We start from the raw sequence: 18486 nt of genomic DNA, 5'->3' as shown, positions 1-18486 counted from the left end.
AATTTAGTGTCTTTGACAAATTCCAATCTGTCCTGAGGAAAAATCAGAGCACCGAAACCACTCCACATTAGATTATTAGGTATATTTTATTAAGTGTCTCTTTATCAAAACGAAAAATCTTGACACTCCTTAACTCTCCTGCCAGCAAAGTCAGCCGAGTCTACAACTTAGACTCACACATTTTGAATGGCTTCACACACTTCACTTTCCATTCCCTCCCATCTTTCGAATTTTCACCAGGTAGAAAAGTGAGGGTTTTCCTCTTTAAATTTTAACCTTTCATAATCTCGCAGGACATTACTTACTTACACAATCTGTACAGCATATAAACTCCACATGAGTCCTTTAGCTTTCAAACTGCCTAACCCTTACCCACCCTGAAAGTGCACTGAGAATTTCATGGTTATGATAGACATGCTGATTTTGTTCCTTAGCCTGTCCCAACAGATTTTACTGTGTTAATTATCCTAACTTTAAAATCTCATAAAACCAAATCCAGAAAGGAAACCCCCCCCCAAATGTAGCTTGCATTCTGCCACAAGTCTTTTGTCAGGATACTATAGATTTTATGACTATGGTTTAATCTCTTATATTTTTCAAATTCCTGTATGCAATATGTTACGAAAAGTGGTGAGCCCAGTCATACTTTGGGTTTCACAGGCCACTTGTTGGATTGTTTTCTTCCTTTATTTTTCATGTGTGGTTGACCATCTCGCCCCCCCCCCCCCAAACTTTTGTATCCCCTTACCCCATCTCTCCACAATCCTTCTTGCCGTAAATTTAATTACAGAACTGCCTATTCCCAAGTAAATAGAAGGCAGCACTATGAAAACGATAAAGATCTCTGTTTAAAAGTAATTGTTGGCTATGACCGACAACCCGTAAGGGAACAGGAGAGAAAATAGAGGCTGCTGCCCAGAAATTCTTGTTTTACTAGAAATTAGGTTGAGGCTAAGACTTTTGAGTGGTATCCCAAACCTACCATCTATCCATTCCAAGTTAGTGGGGGGAAAATATGCCTTTTTCTACATATCAGTTAATTCATCAGAAGTACAATCCTAACAGGCCCTGACCATGCAGAAACCCTGCTGTGCTGGTTGCTCAGCAAATCATAGCACCAACTGCCCCAATACCTCTGCAGCACCTGCTGCCAGAATCACTGTTAGGCAAGAATTTGTATTGTACTTTTTTCTTAAACTGGGCTTGTCATCCTGCCTGGGAACTGCTCTCTTCAACAAGCACCCCAAATGTCACTTGTTTAAAATAAAACAAACAAACAAACCAACAAACAAAACCCACCAAAACCAAATGCATATCATGAGCATATCAGTTTCTAACTGCATGCAGGGAAGTAATTCATTAAGGATGTGTTAGCTCTAATATGTCACATGTATATTTTTAAAAGGTGAAATGACCATTTTTGGCCTTCATTCCCCACACACAGCCAGTGGATGGCTTCATGCCATTACTGGGCAACAGAATGCTGGCTGAACCCACCCTTGTGGCAGGGTGTCTTGGCATCGCTTGGTATTATGGCTGTAATGACATGATCATCATTCTCAGTACTAACCCAAAAGTCACAGAATTTAAATCATTCTCAAAATTTCTATATATGAATTATTTAGAAAGTTAAGGACAAAATATTATTATTTTTTTTTATTTCAACTACTAACCAATAAATGTAAAAAAATACCAACAACAAAACAAAAATAACCCCCTTCATCCCCCACATTAAAGCAATAGTTTTTATAACATTTGAAACAGTGGAAACTATTAACCGTATATTAGTGGAGAAAAGCAAATTTAATTTAAAATCATGTTTTTCAAACTCCCTTAGTGGATGCCAGATAACTCCCACTTAAACAAATACAAAACCCCCTCATTTTAAATGGAGAATAATACAGAAAGAGCTCAATTATTGAGATATTAAGGGCAACATTCAATTTGAGATACATTTAAGCATCTGTGCCTCCTGGAGATTTTTACATGACAAGGCTTTAGATAAACATGGTTTTGCAAACAGCAACTATCATATCTGATCACATAACCTCTGTACTAAAGCAGTATTTCAGCAAATATTTCTGATTATTTAAAATATTAAATAACTGTAATTTGCTAGGCAGGTCTTCCTCAGAACAATCACAAATTTTTCAAGAATTAATACCCATATACAAAAAGCATTTAGATGATCTGTTACGAATCTCTGAATAATAATTAAAAAAAAAAAAATCACCTCTCTCTGTGATAAAGCCCAGTTTAAATACATTCTGGGACATACTAGTAGCGGAGGAGCTGCCTTTCTACAACACTCAGCTTGCAGGGGAAACTGTAGTTGTCAAGGACATACAGGGTAGGAATCACCTCACCTAACTTTAACTATCTAGACATTAGACGCCTAATTTAAGCTAATCATCTGGGTTCCCTCTACAGGTAATGCAGATAAGCATTCCCAGAGGGAGATTCATCCTGCTTGTTTTAGGCATCAATCTTTTAGATGCTTGTAGCTGAATAAATTCAAGAAAGATCAGCCTCACTGACAGCCTGATAATCTGTCTTTAGTGATGTACAATTTCCAAATTCAGTAAAATTAAGCCAGAACTGAGATAATGTCTTTATTTTGTCATTTAGCCTTTAATTCTCCTTCTGACCCAGCTTTTTCTTCAGTTCCTTCCATGAACATCAACTTTCTCTGCACTTTAATTTTTCTTATACTGGACTATGTTTTCTTGGAACCTGGGGAACTGCAACTAACATCAATATGTTGCTCTACTAGTTACAAATCCATTTACATGCATGTGCTCTAAATTGAAGTAATGTTCTGAGCAGATAGATACGATACGAGTATCGACAGCTATTGTGCTTTCTGGTCTACTCTATACCTTTCAAATGTGTAAAAATCTGTGGCAACATTAAGGCAGTCAAGGTATATAGATGAATGATAAAATATATTTACTATTCAAAGAAGATGGCTTAAATCAAATAACAACAAATAAGGAAGAAATACCATTAGGGCCCTCACTTTCACCTGTGTGAGCCCAGGTCACCACACATGCTTTGAGGCCTCTGTGCTTCCAAATATTGAAAAATTCCTAAAGGTGAAGCCTGGCCTTAACTCTCTTGCATTTAGGGTTTGTGGGTTCTCAGCAATACCAGCATTGCTGCATTGCACCTTTAATCACCAAGCCCTTAGAAACAATAGCCAAGATTTATAAGGAAGAAGGTGTCTGAACTTAGACTCCTAAATTCATAGCTGGGTGCCTAAAGCAGCAGTCCAACTGACAAGCACCCTGTGCAGCTGCCCACAGATGCTCACCCCAGTAGTGAGGCACTTAGCATTTGTTATAACACAAAATGGGTGTTTATTAATTAAGAGTGTTCCAACGGCTACTTGAAGTGCCTTGGCTGAGTCCTTGTGTGCACTAATTTTGATTATTGGGCATGCAGTCTACTTTGTGTCTTATTTCTACAGCATTTCTAGAAAAATTAATTTTAATAGTTAAAAAACCATTTTGAGCTGCATACAAGAAAATAACTCCATTTCTACTGAATGACAATCTAGTATGAAATAAGAATATTCACCTTTTTTTCTTACTCTGCCCAAATCCAGGCAATAAATTAGGCTTCTCAGCATGACTGTAAAGTGCTGTGAATTGTATAAACAATCATATATGGACACTGAAAAATAACCCTTATGCACATTGCATTATAGTTCCAAAAATATATTTACAGTCTATTACAAAGATTACAAATGGAAGTGTCTATGTAACGGGATTATGTTATTTAAAAGCTTTTTACAGATTTTCTTCAACAAAAGCAGGGGGGACAAAAACTTAGTATAACCAAACTGATTTTTCTAATGAAACAAATAAATAAAATGACAAATATAACACTGTACAGTGATCTAAAAGGGGGAGAAAAAAGGAGGGTGAAAATGATGCATTTAAGTTTTTGATAACTATCTTTGGTCCTAAATGTGGGAAAACACATTATGTAGCACTGAATATACATGTTTGTCTGTGATGCTCTGCAAGTAAAATAGAAAAATATAGTGCATTTTCAATGTTTTCAGAGCTCACTACACATAAATATGTGTACAAAACAAGACAGTATAAATAAAATTTACAAGTTTTACAAAGGAACATTTACAGGATTTTTCTTTTGTTTTTATTTTTTTTGTGTGGATGCCCACATTATCAAACAAGACCAATTTATGACTGATCCCTGGGATCTTTCTCTATCAAAATCAATAGAAGCAGCCCAATTCTCTTTGGAAGTACAGCATTTCATTGCTGGGGTAGTTCACAATTTTCAGATTTTTTTTTTTTAAAGCATTTATCTTTGATTCGTATATATTCCTGCAATATCTGTAGAGACACTGTTCATTATTGCTTATAGTAATTAAATATTTTAATCAAACACAATTTATCTATAAATGGTGTAAAAAGATATTCCATTGAACAACTACTCTTGCATCTGTGTTCCTGATGAATGACTGACTGTTGTGTCTGTGTGAACACACACACGCGTATTTGTTCAGAGCAGCAAAAGCTTGTAAAAAAATTGAAAATTTTGAACTGCCCCTTGCCTCATGCTCTACAGTTCTCATATAAAATCTATGTCCTCATTCTGACAGCTGGACTGCATACGGCTTAAACTCATATAAAACTCATATAAACTCAGCTATTTCTCTCAGATTTGCTAATGCAGAGTACTGAAAAAAAAGAGTGATGTGCTCAGATTAAACGGTTTAGGTAACACTGGAGAACTGCACCTGTGTTCTGAGACACTCCTACAATCACTTGTCCATTCAATGCAGTATCTCAGCAGGTTTACATTTGTAGATCTACATCTTAGAATATATCTCACTTTAACTCTAGTCCACTAAAATCATCTTGCAAACAATTTGCTAAAAGTGCCTAGAACTACTTAGGGGTCATTATTGCTTTTCTTTTTCCTTTTTTTTTTTTTTTCTCTTTTATTTTCTTTTAAAAGATAGTATATGTGTAACCTTAAAAAATTCTTTAAAAAATATCAGAGCTCTTGGCAACTTGCATTTTCCTGACTCCCTGCCAATTAGCTAGCCATGTCAATACGGTGCTGATCTAACAAAAGTAAATGGCACAAAAGGATACCAAAGTTCGGACAGTTATACATTGCTTGGTCATGCTTCTTAAATCTCTAGGAACTCAAATAATCCTTCAGAGGTACCCAGTGTAGTAATGTGTCATAGAATTAGCACTAAAAAGGTCCAAAGATATAAACATCATACTAAAAGAAAGTCTTTATGAAGAATAAACACAAATGATTAAAAAAAGATTCAGAAATCACAGATTTAAGGAAAATATCTTGTTGAATTCAACAATAATATCATGATTTTATCTGACAAATATATTCTTTTTTAAATTTTTATGTACATTTAAAAAGTCTATTAGATAAAAAGGAGGTTAGAGAGCTCATGGTGTTTGTATGTTTCAGGTAGTACTTTGTTTATTGTCACTGCTGTTTTCCTTGCCACCACTGGTGGATCCTAATTCCCTTTTCATAAATTCTGGTGGCACTTAGGAGTTCAAGTCTGTAGGTGCTTCTTGTAGCTCTTCTATTCACTGCAGGAAGGACCCAGGAAATCAAGTGTCTTCTAGCAGCACTTCATATATACTGAAGGCCAGTGCTGTTCTCTCAGTCTGTCACCTCCCTCATAAGGGAGAAATGTCTATCACACTTGGATGCCAGTGCCGTGTAAATGTAGCATTTGTGCTCTCATAGTCTGAATGCTGCTCATGATTTTCTTTTGATGACCAACCAACGTGATCCCTAAACTCATCACATCCCTGGGGAAGATAAATGCGTACATTGTTAATTTTTCAACTTAGACTGCTATTGTATGGTATTCAACTGTGAGTCAAAGCTACGTAGTGGTCTGTGCTACAGGTTTCTAACATTGAGGCTACACTGGAACCTCAGCTGAGTACTGTGAAGTTCATATAGGCACTGTTCAACTTCTCAGCAAGGAGTGCAATTACATGGCAACTGTCATGTAGTTACACGGCATGTATCTCCACATCTAAGAATGAGGCCAGTATGTTTTGCACTATGATAATCTTTCATTCTGGCTTTTAGAGACACCCAAAGAAAGAGGCACTCTTGTAAAATACTTCAGGTGGTTTTCAGGACAAAAAGTTATGTATAAATACAAGATTTTGGGGATTACATTCTGATTCCTAAAGAGATGCCTAGAGACACCCTTTGCATATTGACCCATACCCATCATGCAAATGCAAGAGCAGGTGTTTCAATTCCACTGCTACTAATGCTACTTGACCTAGTAGAAGTTTGTGGGCTCTAATGACAGTTCCTGAGCTATAGGCTGAGATCTCTAGTAATACCAGGCAGATGAGAGTAGGGTTGCAAACTTGAAATTATTGTTTAGAAACCTGTATAGAAAACCACTGCTCTCTGTAAGAGGAATTATATGTGTTGGCAACCACCAGGATAAGAATGTTGTTTGCAGGGTGCCAAGAAGACCTGTTTAAGATGGCAGTAGCAATACAGGCCATGCTTGTCTTCAGGAAATTGTTTTGCTTCTATAGACTTATCCTGATGCAAAGTCATTGCTTGCAGGACACAGACAGCCCCCAGCCAATTAGAAGAAAATTCCATATCTTCCTAGTACAAGTCTGGAAAAAAGTACCAATTAGGTAGTGGAGGAAAAGTGGTTGTTTTCCTATACATACATACTTTGAAATTAGTCACGTTCTCCCTCAAATTCTAGGCCCTTGCTGTTATTTCAATTGGTCTCGAAAGCAGGGAAAAAAGCGATGCCATCATCGGATGCTCTAATATAACATCATCAGCCGTTAAACTGGCTGGCTTAACTCCAAGTACCATGTTGATACTCAGGGTAAAGTATTGGAGTTGAACATTGTGTATTATTTTACCTAGAAATTCCCTAAATGCAAGTTAAACATGCCCAGTACTAACTTACTCAATAGTCATCCTGGCAACTGATTCAAGAGAGTTGTAGCCTGCTGCTGTGAAATTATCCTTATATCTTTCCATCTTAATAGCTTGTAACCATTCGCCTACGGAGCAGAAAGTGGTAAAATCGGGAGTGTTCTGGTCCAGAAGAGGGCTAATTGGTCTATGGAGAAGGAAAAAGGAAAGTAAGTTGTTTCCAAAGAGTGTAAAACATCAGGGAGTATTTAGCAAGGTGAGAGTCAAATAAGTTTGGGGTATTAAAAATGTCAAGAGTAGAATGTAATAGGCCTTTTATACACAATTCAGATTATTCTGTGAATAGTTCTTGACTACTCTGTAGTTGACAATATGTACTTCCTAAGCTTATTCATGTAAAAGATGAAAGGTCAGAGTAAGCCAAATCAGCCTAATGGATTATTGTCACCAACAGAAAATCAACCTTATTACCTAGCATGACAACAGCTGCAACTACAGTTGCTGAGTAAAATAAAGATGCTATTCTTTTAAGCATCTTAGAAAATATAGAAGTAACTATTCCCATTATTCAATTGGATGGGACAAAACAAAGACAAGGAAAGAGCAGAGACACAAAGTTGCTTAAGGTCACACAAGCATATCAGTTAGTAGAAGAACCGGGAACAGAACACAGGCCAGTTGATTCCCTAGTGCTGTGATCTAGCTAGCAGATCAAAAGATTACCATGATTAAATAATTCCTGAAATTTATGAAGAAGACATTAAAAGCTACACCATGAAATACAATGAGATGCAATCACTGAAAAGAGTAAAAGCCAGAAAATGAAAGGTAAAAATCTAGAGTGCAGCATGTCAAAATACATTGACAGAGTATTTCTACTGTAGCAGTTCGTAGGGCAAGGGATGCATCACATAAAACTACAGTAGATGATGATCCTTGCCCTTCCACTTCACAATTTTAAGAAACAAGGAAAACAAAAACTGCTAGTGGTGAGAGTGTGGAAAGAGTGATGAGAAGGCAGTAGTTTGCTGAGAAATGTGTTAGTTCAATGTTATTTATTTATTTTGGTTATTTTTTAAGAAATCCCTTTTTCGTCATGGTAAAAAAGAAGGGCAAATGAGGGAAGGGAAGAACAGGGAACAGAAGGAAGAAAGAACTGAGAGACACATGGAGTAAATGTGAACTGGAACCAGCGATCAAGAAGAACATTCAGGCACGTTCATCATCATAAGAACGCATGCTAGAGCTTTTCTTACCTGCTACAGGTTCCCAGTGGGGTTTTCAAGCTGTTTGGATTTCTAATCATTTTGTCCAGAATACCAACTATCTGCTCAAACTTCGGCCTTTCACCGCGTTCCTTCTGCCAACAATCCAGCATCAGCTGGTGCAGTCCTGCTGGGCAGTCCATGGGTGCTGGCAAACGATAGCCTTCTTCGATTGCTTTTATAACCTAGTAGCCAACATAGTTAATCATTGTTCATCAAGGGATATCTAAAAAATGTATATTGCTACCCAGTTCAAGAAATAAAAGGGGGGGAAAAAAAATCAATAAATTAAAATTTGCCATCACAGTTGCAGAAATATGAGTCTGTTGTTTTGACACTAGACTTCATGTTTTCAAATAATTTCCCTGACTTTGTTTGGGCTTATTAAGCATATTGTTCTATATGTGCAGAACATAGCTGTATTACCTAGTCAAGTGAGCAGCAGGGAACAATTAAATTCACCTAGGGAACAATAGATAGATTGATAAATGGAGTTATTTCAGAAACCATTATTACTTGCCCCAAGGCTTTTATGAAAGAGTGTGTGGTAGAAGCAACTGACTTGTAAATGGATAGGGATCTGTGCATGCACATATAATATACAAAAAGCCTGAAGATATTATAAAAGGATCCAAGAGAAATGTTTATCAGACAGAAACTGTTAGGGAAAAAAAGTTGTATTCTACGTCTAGCCACGTTATATTAATGATAAAGACGCAGAAATGTGCCATGTGAGAGAGGAAGACCTGGCTGAATGGTATTTTAATGTATCACCTAAACAGAAGGTTAGATTTAATAAGAGATGCTGCTAGGTGATGATGTCATTGAAGGAGAGCATAAAATGTCTGAACCAAGAATTACACCCACCCATTGACTTCCTTAGCCAAGTTTGTTTGGATTGAAACAAAAAATAAAAAATGGGTAAAGATCACAGGAAACTGCTGCAAACCTTGAGGGCAGGATAAGAAACTACATCAGGAAGCAATGCAGATAATAAAAGCTTGTGAAAAAGGACTAAAACACTGTTCATGGGGGATTTCAAGTATACTGACATTGACTGACATGGCAGTATTAGAATTGCTAAGGAAGAGTGCTTGTTCCTAAAGGGCAGTGCATAGGACTGTGTTCTCCCTCAGTTTGTACAGAAAGCAAGGTCAGAAACTGTTCTGGATGTAGCCCTAGGAAGTAGATCTGGTATGATACATAAAGTTGGTGAATATCCAGGATTTAGTGAAAATAATACCCTCAGATAGAAAATATTCCATAGGTTATGTGAGAAGATGCAAAAGCAGTGGACTGGAAGGGAGACAGAACTGCAAAGAATACAAAATTACCTCCAAAAAACTGGCCGAAATCCATGATTGTATCAAAACCTTTTGCAGAAGAGAAGTTCTTTAAAAAGAGGAGGTACAGCCCTGTGGTAGGGCACTTACTGCAGGTTTGTGTCACAAAATGCCTTCTGACCTCAGGGAAATTGCATCATCTCTCTGGGCCTCAGCTTCCTATCTGAACATTTAGAATGACAGTACTGTCTGACAACTCAAAAATGACTGAGAAATATTCAATTCCTGCAGTAACATCCACACCTTGAAGAATGAGTGCGGTGACCTTTTAGAGACAGTGACGTTATCTCTCAGGGTGGGGAGAGAGGGTTTCTGCAGAAGAACAGGGAAAATGGAAGAACAGTACTATATAGGAAAGAGAACGTTAAAATGTAAGATACTTTAGAGCAGTATTAAGAGGAAAAAACGAAAGAACAACTCCTTACAGTAAAGGAGTGGAGTAAAAGTGAAAATAAGCTACAGTGTGTTTAGGACAACTGGGGTGTTATGAAAAGTAATGCAGAAATTTCTGACCTTCTAAAAGGTAAAAGGTATTAAATCCTTTATGCATACTATGTATGATTTGCCACAAAAGAAGCAGTTGCATAAGAGTCAGAAGGCAGAGACCTCCAATAAGGAATGAAAAAGTAGGTAACAGCAACAGCAACACAATCACCAAAATATCTAAGATCCTCAGAACTGGCAAACCATCTAGATAAGACTATATCCAAGAGCGTATGGGATAGTGAAAACATGAACAAAAGGATCATGAGCAGGACTTTTCCACATTCATTATGAGCTGCAGAGAAATCTGAAGACAGTTGGGAATCAAGATGGCAATTTTTAAAAGGATTTTGGGATACTGCAGAATCAGTTTCTTCAATGTGTGTTCTGAGCCAGAAGGGTGAAACTGAGAAATATAAAATAATGAGTTAGCTACAGATGGATGGAATTTCTGGAAATGTCCAAAACATTGAAGAAAACATTCTAAAATATTGGTAAATAAAGTTTATTTAAAAAAAAAAAAAAATTATACAAAACTTGGGCACTTCAAAGGGTACTACAAGTGTCTACTCTGCTAAGAAAAGTGGGAATGGGGTTCCAAAAATCTGTATTCCTTTTTTTTTAACTAAGCAAAGCTACAAAGAGAACACAGCTGGAGTTCTTACTAAGAGCATTGATTTATATTATTTATACTTCCCACAATATGTATGTAAATTCTGCTTTTGCTGCAAGAAGAGAAAAAGGGAATAATGGTAAGAGTCAAGTACACTTCTATCATAATCAGGCTGTCTGATGATGTAAAGCAGATTAGAAGAGCGCTAGGTCTGTTCACTGCATATACTGGTTGCCGACCAGGAAGTATTAAACACAGGTAACTGGACAACGTAATGTTATCACTCTGCTTCTGGGTATATAACAATTCTACAAATTAATAATCATAATAATGGTAATGAATCCCAGAGTACAGCAAGGAAAAAGTATGCAAGCCTAAACTCTTGTCCTTTTCTGAAAAACTAATCTGCACTAGGGTCAGTAACAGAATGAGTGAGAACTAGGCAAACAGCAGCAGTCTAATTGGGGAATAGGGTAAAGTGCAGCAGTCTGAGGGTTTCTGTTACCAGTAAGGATTAAACTGAGGGGAGCCCACTGCTCAGAGAAGTTGAGGGGACTCTGTGTATCACCTGTGCTCAGCCTGCTATTCCTCCACGGGGAGCTTGTAGGATGGGTGCTCCTGTGGTGCACCCTAGCTCCAGGCACTGCTAAAAGGAGGACTTTTAAAAAGAGATCACAGCACAAATTTGTATCCTCCATCAGTGTAAAATAATGACTTAAACGAAGAGGGGCAGAATTAAGGACATGACATCTAAAGATCCAAAGTCAGGGAGACATATTTTTTAGGAGATCTGGTCTATGACTACACCCACATCCACTTTTAGGCAAAATGATACATTTAAGATATATAAACTACCTGAGTGTATATGCAAAATTAGAAGAGACACAGCTAGCATTTTTTATTTCTGTTAAATATTCCATTGGTAACTGTGAAGGAGAATAAAAAACTGATCATAAGATGGTTCTATATTTTTGCATGATAGATTTATCTACGGGATTGGTAGGATGTGTATATGTTTTCGGAGGACACGCTTGAAGATCACAGTTTACAAGAATATTTTAAATTATTTTACCAAGCAATTGATGCATCTTTTTACTAGGTGCTATTGAAGATTAATATATAAGATTCTGAAAAGAGATGAAACTGCTAGAACTGGTAATTAGCTGTTCTACGAAAAAGGTTCCGTCATGTGCTTTACTTGCAGTTTTCAATAGAGGAAATACTTTTCAAAATCCAAGAAGCATGAAGATACCAAAATTTCTCCTCTATTTAAAAGTTTTTCCTTACTGTTCCCTGAAAGATAGGTAAGGTTTGCCTTTGAGGCATCTTATATTCCTGTCAGACTTCTTTTATGTTTGAGTCTAGTACAGAAGGAAGGTGTCAAAAGAAATGAAACTCTACTGGGTGTCTAGGGAATGTAAATATTTCTCCTTCTCTGCCCCACGGACTTGTTTGCCCATATTTTGACAGTCCATGAAATCTTTGACACTGAGACCTGCCAAATATTAGCAATTTTGCACTGTGTCAAACTGACTCATCATTTACACTTTTATCTTCTTTTATTTCAGCTTTAATATTGATTTAGAGATATAGGTAAAAAGCGAAAGCTTTGTAACTTCTTCATTTTGTTAGAACCCTACACTATTTCGATAAATCTTATCTCTAAACCAACATTTTATGCATATATGGTGAAAAACATATGCATGTGTTTACAATATGTAATTTTTGTTTTTCTAACCCATACACATGCTCATAAATAGGCAACATGCAACCTACATCTTGATTTGACATGTCCCAGTAAGGCCGTTCTCCATAGGACATTACTTCCCACATAACTATTCCGTAGCTCCACACATCACTTGCTGATGTAAATTTGCGGTACTGGATGGCCTCTGGAGCTGTCCATCTCACTGGAATTTTTCCACCCTATTAAAAAAAAAAAAAAAAAAAAAGAAACCCGAAAGAAAGAAAAAAGAAAAGAAAAGAGGAAAATTTTCTTTTTTACAGAACTGCAGAATCATAGAATGGTTGGAGTTTGAAGGGACCTCTGGAGATCATCTAGTCCAACCCTGTTGCTAAAGCAGGTTCATCTACGGCAGGCTGCACAGGATCACATCCAGGTGGGTTCTGAATATCTACAGAGAAGGAGACTCCACAGCCTCTTTGGGCAGCTTGTTCCAGTGCTCTGTCACCCTCAAAGTAAGTAAGTTTTTCCTCATATTCAAATGAAACTTCCTGTGCTTCGGCTTGTGCCCCATTGCTCCTCATCCTGTCACTGGGCACCACTGAAAAGAGTCTGGCCCCATCCTCTTGACACCTGCTCTTAAGATATTTGTATGCATTCGTAAGATCCTGTCTCAGTCATCTCTTTTCCAGGCTAAACAGGCCCAGCACTATCAGTGTTTCCTCATAAGAGAGATATTCCAGTCCCCTAATCATTCTAGTAGCTTTCCACTGCACTGTCTCCAGTAGTTCCTTGTCTTTCTTGAACTGGGGAGCCCAGAACTGGACAAAGATCTCCAGATGTGGCCTCACAGGGCAGAGCAGAAGGGGAAGATAACTTCCCTCAACCTGCTGGCAACATCTTCCTAATGCACCCTAGGATACCACTGGACTCTTTGGCCACAAGGGCACATTGCCGGCTCATGGTTAACATGCTGTCCACCAGGACTCCCAGGTCCTTCTCCTCAGAGCTGCTTTTCAGCACGTCAACCCCTAGCCTGTAGTGGTGCATGGGGTTATTCCTCCCTAGGTGCAGGACCCTGCACATGAACTTGTTGAACTCCATTAAGCTCCTACAAAAAATTTCCCTATCATCTTCCATAGAGCGCATTTGTAATTACTTCCATCAACATCAAAAGCAGCACTTACTATCATATACTATAGTTGATCATTTGCAGAATTTTCAAAGGGGTCTAAGGAAGTTTAGGCTCTGAAAACACTTGGACCATAGAAACTTAGATACCTGCCTAAGCTAAGTTGGATGCATTTTTCTGGAAGTGCTTATTTCTCCAATGATTTTAAAAGGCTGATTAGATGTCTGCTTTACACTAGTCATTTAACTCTTGGCTGGCTGAAGTTAGATAAGGGGAATGTCATCTTGTGCATACAAATCCCATTGACTTGTCATATGGCTCCTTTGAAATCTCGGTCTGACATTTTTAAACCAGGATCTCACTCAGAGGCAAGCAGCAGGAGTGACAGCCGTGAATGCCGCTGCGGTTTTCTGGATCTGTGTGCCTGTCGGAGCAGATTCCAAGGGCCCCTCCTTCCCTCAGTATGAGAAAATAGGTACAGCAAGGCCCCGTGGGTGGGAAAGTTGAGCTGGCTCAACAAAAGAATAAAGAGCATAGTGTGCCCAATGAATGCTTATTTAAGAAAAGTGTCCCACCCAAAAGCAAGGGAAGATTCAGAATTTGAGCTTTGTCACAGTCTAGCCTCAAGTTAGTCAACACTTTGGTGAGATAAAATCTAGTCTTAAAAATAGTAATAGCCTACAAATATTTTAATTGACTCATAGTAAATGAGATTATTAAATTTTTCTGGGTAAAACTTCTGTATTTGTTTGAACAGAAAATTATGAAGAGGGGAATAATGAAGACAAGGGGCAAAATTTTTTAAGAATTTTCCAAATAAAAATGTATGTTCTTACAAAAATATCAATCCCTAATTAGAGTCAGATTTCTGCAAAGACTCTTTTCATTTTGACTGGTTAACATTTCTCAACCAATTAATATATTTCCCTCATCTATACTCTCTAGAAGTTATGCTGCTTCTTAACAAACACATCACGAAACTATCAAAACCCATCAATTTCTCTTACGGTAGTAGTGTAGACGGCCTCTGGATCATCTTCTATAACTCTGGAAAGGCCAAAGTCTGACACTTTGCAAACAAGGTTGCTGTTGACAAGAATATTGCGTGCTGCGAGATCCCTGTGTACATATCCCATATCGGCCAAATATCTCATTCCAGCAGCAATTCCTCTCAACATTCCCACTAGCTGAATGACTGTAAATTGCCCATCATGTTTCTGGAGGGAAGAAAGGAGTAGCAATTTTTGTTAGTATAGCTGAGAAGAGAAATAAGAATCAGTTTTACAACTTCAGCTTTCTACTTATTTACTACTTCTGTGGCAATTCATCCTGGGGCAAAGAAACTCACTTCAAACACAAGTTTTATTTGCTTCAGAGACAAAGCAGTACATTCAGTTAAGAAATGTGTGAGTAGTTAATGTACTAGAAGTAACAAAACTTGCTAATCACTATAAATTTCTGGCCAAGTCCTGGCAAGTCTTTTTGAACAGAGATTACCTGATGCTCAGCTCTTTAGCTTGCCTCTATGCTCTTCATCTCTCAGCATAATTATTTGCATCAAGAAAATAAGGACTATCTCCTTGTGGAATGTTAGCTACTGATAATTTTATTCATAGTTTGGAGTTTATCAAACAAACATAAGCTTTCTATTCTCTATAGAGTATTTATACATTATCTTGCACTGTCTTGTACACAAGGTAAAGAGTTAGAACTAGCCAGTTCAGAACACACATTCAAAAAATGTTAAATTTTTGTGAACTTGCATTTCTTTCTCCTTTGTTTTTCTCTTAAACACAACCATAGTTTATTTAAGAATTCTTGTATGACGATTTCCACCATGCTGACACAATAAAATTCTGCTCCCAAAAGGCAGAAGATTGGGCTTCAGGTATCACTGGTTTTAAGTTCAGTTGGTGGCAATAATAAAACCACCATGTCTATGCCAAATTAAATCACCTACATTCCTAGAATGTTCTCATGTGATCCTCTTTGTTCCTCTCATTTCTGATCTGGTTTTGTTGAAATAACGTAGAGAAGTGCTAGTATTTGTCAAGCTCCATTTCAGCCTGAAAACAGTTTTCATTATATGGATATCATGCATGCATACATACATATATAAAACTGTATTTTTAAAAGTGATTATGTATAATAATCTATATATATCGCTTAAAATGTTTATATGCTTTCAGTTTTGTACTCACCCTAAGAAATGCATCTAAGGCGCCATTCTCCATGTATTCTATTACAATCATGACTGGTTTCCCTGAAAGAAAAGAAGACAGATTTTGTTTGAGAAACTGTAACACAAATGGAGTGCCTTTTTTGGATAAAACAGATGTTATTCTTCTGAAGGACTGAATCACTGAGACAGCGAACATTTCTGAGGCCTCCAGCACTGTTACTGAGCTCTAATAAGTTCTTATATGTCTGCATGGAACGTGGTCATGATTCACAAAATTAAACCATACAATTCAAAATGACAGTGTGCTCTCCTAACTCCTGTTGTGTGAACAGGACTCTGGGATAATGACACTTCAGATAATATGAAAGGACATAAGAAACCTTGTCTCTCTGCATGGTCTTTGAGGCTAAATGAAACTAGCAAAATAGAGTTCAAAGTACTTCATCTTTTAATCATGCGTGCATCTTTTCCACAGGTTGTAGCATAAAGTAAGCATTGTTTCAGTTAGTTACACATCAGGAGAAAATCCAGTAGGAGTGTGCAGCCTGTTTATAATTTGAATCTTTGACCACGAATAAGCTAGAGTAATTTCTGCCATTATGCTGTTATTTGACTGACAGATTGATATGCTGCTTACCTCTGGTAACAACCCCTTCTAAGTGAACAACGTTGGGGTGGTCAAACTGGCCCATGATGCTTGCTTCACACAGGAAATCTCTCCTTTGCTTTTCAGTGTAGCCAACTTTCAAAGTTTTTATGGCTACTGCAACATCTCTCTTGCCAGGAAGCTTTAGACGCCCACTGCACACTTCACCAAACTCTCCTAAAATGGATTAGATCAAACCTGAATTACTCTTGACTATAATATTAATTTTCTTTTTAGGCCTTGATTCAAGTAGCCACCTAAGTATGTGTTTAAACTTTAAATGTGATGTTCATATTTGAAATGGATTATTTAGGAACAGAAAAACAGGCACGTGCTTTAAATGAATTGCTGACTAAGTACCTTACAGAGTAAACACTTCACGTTAAACCAATCTAGAGGACTGTTATTTGAATCTTTTAAAAGACTTGTTAGTAATTTCTTACCTTTTTTTTTTTTCAAAAATAGCAAATAGAAGTGAAATGGCTTTCATAAGGAAGTGCTATTATAGAAAAAGTAATATAATTTCTAAGCGAAAATGTCATTCTGTTCTACATATTTTCCTTACTATCTTTAGATCTGATTTTTTTTTTTTCTCTTTCAAAAGGAAGGTCTTTCAGAGCGGCTTTTAATTTAACATCATTATGGTGTTAAATGAAGCACTACATTACCTTCAAGCAAGATAATTTACTTTGCAGATTATGGAATGAAAGGTGTGACTTGTTACATTAAACAAACACAAGCAAATGCTGAAAGTTTGTAAAAGGTTCTAAACTAATAGACTAATTGGAACTTGAAGAATCATACGAAAAAATGGCCAAACAGCCAGCAAGAATACCAAAAAAACCTGCTCCTACGGTCATAATCTGTGAGACAAGCGATCAGAGAGGAAAGAGATTGGAAGCATGTGAGATGCGGACCCGAATGGCAATACATCTACCTCACTATTATTGAGACTGTGAAAGATTTAAGGATTGTCCCTTGCCTTACAGCCATGTCAGCAGAGAGAGAAAGAAAGACCCCCCTATCAACATATCTTCTACTGATAATAAAGGGGAATATCTCTTTAAAAAGACAGATTAATCACAAAAATATTTAATAACCTGGCACTTTACCAATTTATCTGGAATATGGGAGATATAGATCCAAGTCCCTCCTCCAAAGCAAATAAAGTTTGAAATTTATCTCCTGCCTGCCTGTGGAGTGCCTTAACATTAAGCTATTGAGTATACGCAAGTATGCAGACACACCTACATCCAAGACATGTTTTAGGGTAAGTGCTGAAAAAAAATGATTGATTAGGAAAGACTAACACAGAGAGCTGATTAGAGAATCCCTCTGGGATATAGACTGATGTCCTGAGAAACCTGGTGGGATCAGGTCTTAAGTGCACATACACCTTGGCAAGGCATCTGGCTGGCAATAAAGGCATGCTTGGAAATGGGGCTGAATGCTTGAAGAGGTAAATGTTGAAGTGTCCTAATGGATGAGTTCTGAGAAATCTTGTTTAGGACACCATCATTGGTTCTGGCACTGTTCTGTCACCCCCAACAGCAGAGCTTAGAGAAGGAAAAGAAACAGTACCTGGGCCTCAGCTTCACAGTTCTTCAGCCAGAAGGGTATAATTTTGATTGGACCTTAATATTTCCACCTGGCTTGTTTGGCCAAATCTCCACTCAACAAGGAGATTGATTGCATACAGAATCAAATTCCTCTCCCTCCTGTTCTATGCTAGCTGAATTCAGGTTAGGCTCCAATCAACTCCATATACCTCTGTTAACACCATACTGTACGTGAGCTAATCGGCCAGGCAGAGTATAACTGTTCTTGCCTGCACAGGTGAGGCCTTACCCTCAACCATCCTTGGGCACTGGAGTTGTGGTCTGAATATCCGTCATAGCTATGAATAGCATGAGGCATAGCTGCTACACACACAACACCTAGCTGCTCATGCCTTTAGCTTGGTGCCTTAACTTCCCTCCTGCACTTCACTAGCAATATGGATGACTATTAATGAATTCACCACTCACTGCACTCACAGCTCCTTGCCACAAGAACTTACTAAAGGATAAAAATTTTCCCTAGCAGTACCTTCCAAAATTGTTTTTGTTCCACAATGAAAAGAAAATGGGAGTATAAGTGTGTGTGTATGTGACACTTCAAAGACAGGTAATTAGGATACTTGGCATA

General features: G+C 37.6%; 1 protein-coding gene across 5 annotated transcripts in view; it reads right to left on the bottom strand.

Annotated features, from left to right (window-relative positions):
• EPHA7 (EPH receptor A7) overlaps window positions 1-18486 on the bottom strand; it is a 167999-nt gene that overhangs the window by 7967 nt on the left and 141546 nt on the right. For 2 of the 5 annotated variants that reach the window (XM_030490074.1, XM_030490075.1), the window contains exons 11-17: window positions 16291-16476; window positions 15673-15734; window positions 14479-14688; window positions 12432-12581; window positions 8208-8401; window positions 6983-7138; window positions 1785-5828 (exon numbers count right to left, since the gene is read on the bottom strand). In XM_030490074.1, coding sequence (XP_030345934.1) covers window positions 5714-5828; window positions 6983-7138; window positions 8208-8401; window positions 12432-12581; window positions 14479-14688; window positions 15673-15734; window positions 16291-16476 — 1073 coding nt within the window. In that variant the 3' untranslated portion in view covers window positions 1785-5713. Of the gene's footprint in view, window positions 1-1784; window positions 5829-6982; window positions 7139-8207; window positions 8402-12431; window positions 12582-14478; window positions 14689-15672; window positions 15735-16290; window positions 16477-18486 lie in introns of those variants that run through there. The other 3 variants (XM_030490072.1, XM_030490073.1, XM_030490076.1) reach the window with 2 other exon arrangements.

This window comes from Strigops habroptila, chromosome 6 (assembly GCF_004027225.2).
Source record: "Strigops habroptila isolate Jane chromosome 6, bStrHab1.2.pri, whole genome shotgun sequence".
Lineage (NCBI taxonomy): Eukaryota > Metazoa > Chordata > Aves > Psittaciformes > Psittacidae > Strigops > Strigops habroptila.
This window is presented reverse-complemented; position numbering and strand designations above follow the sequence as displayed.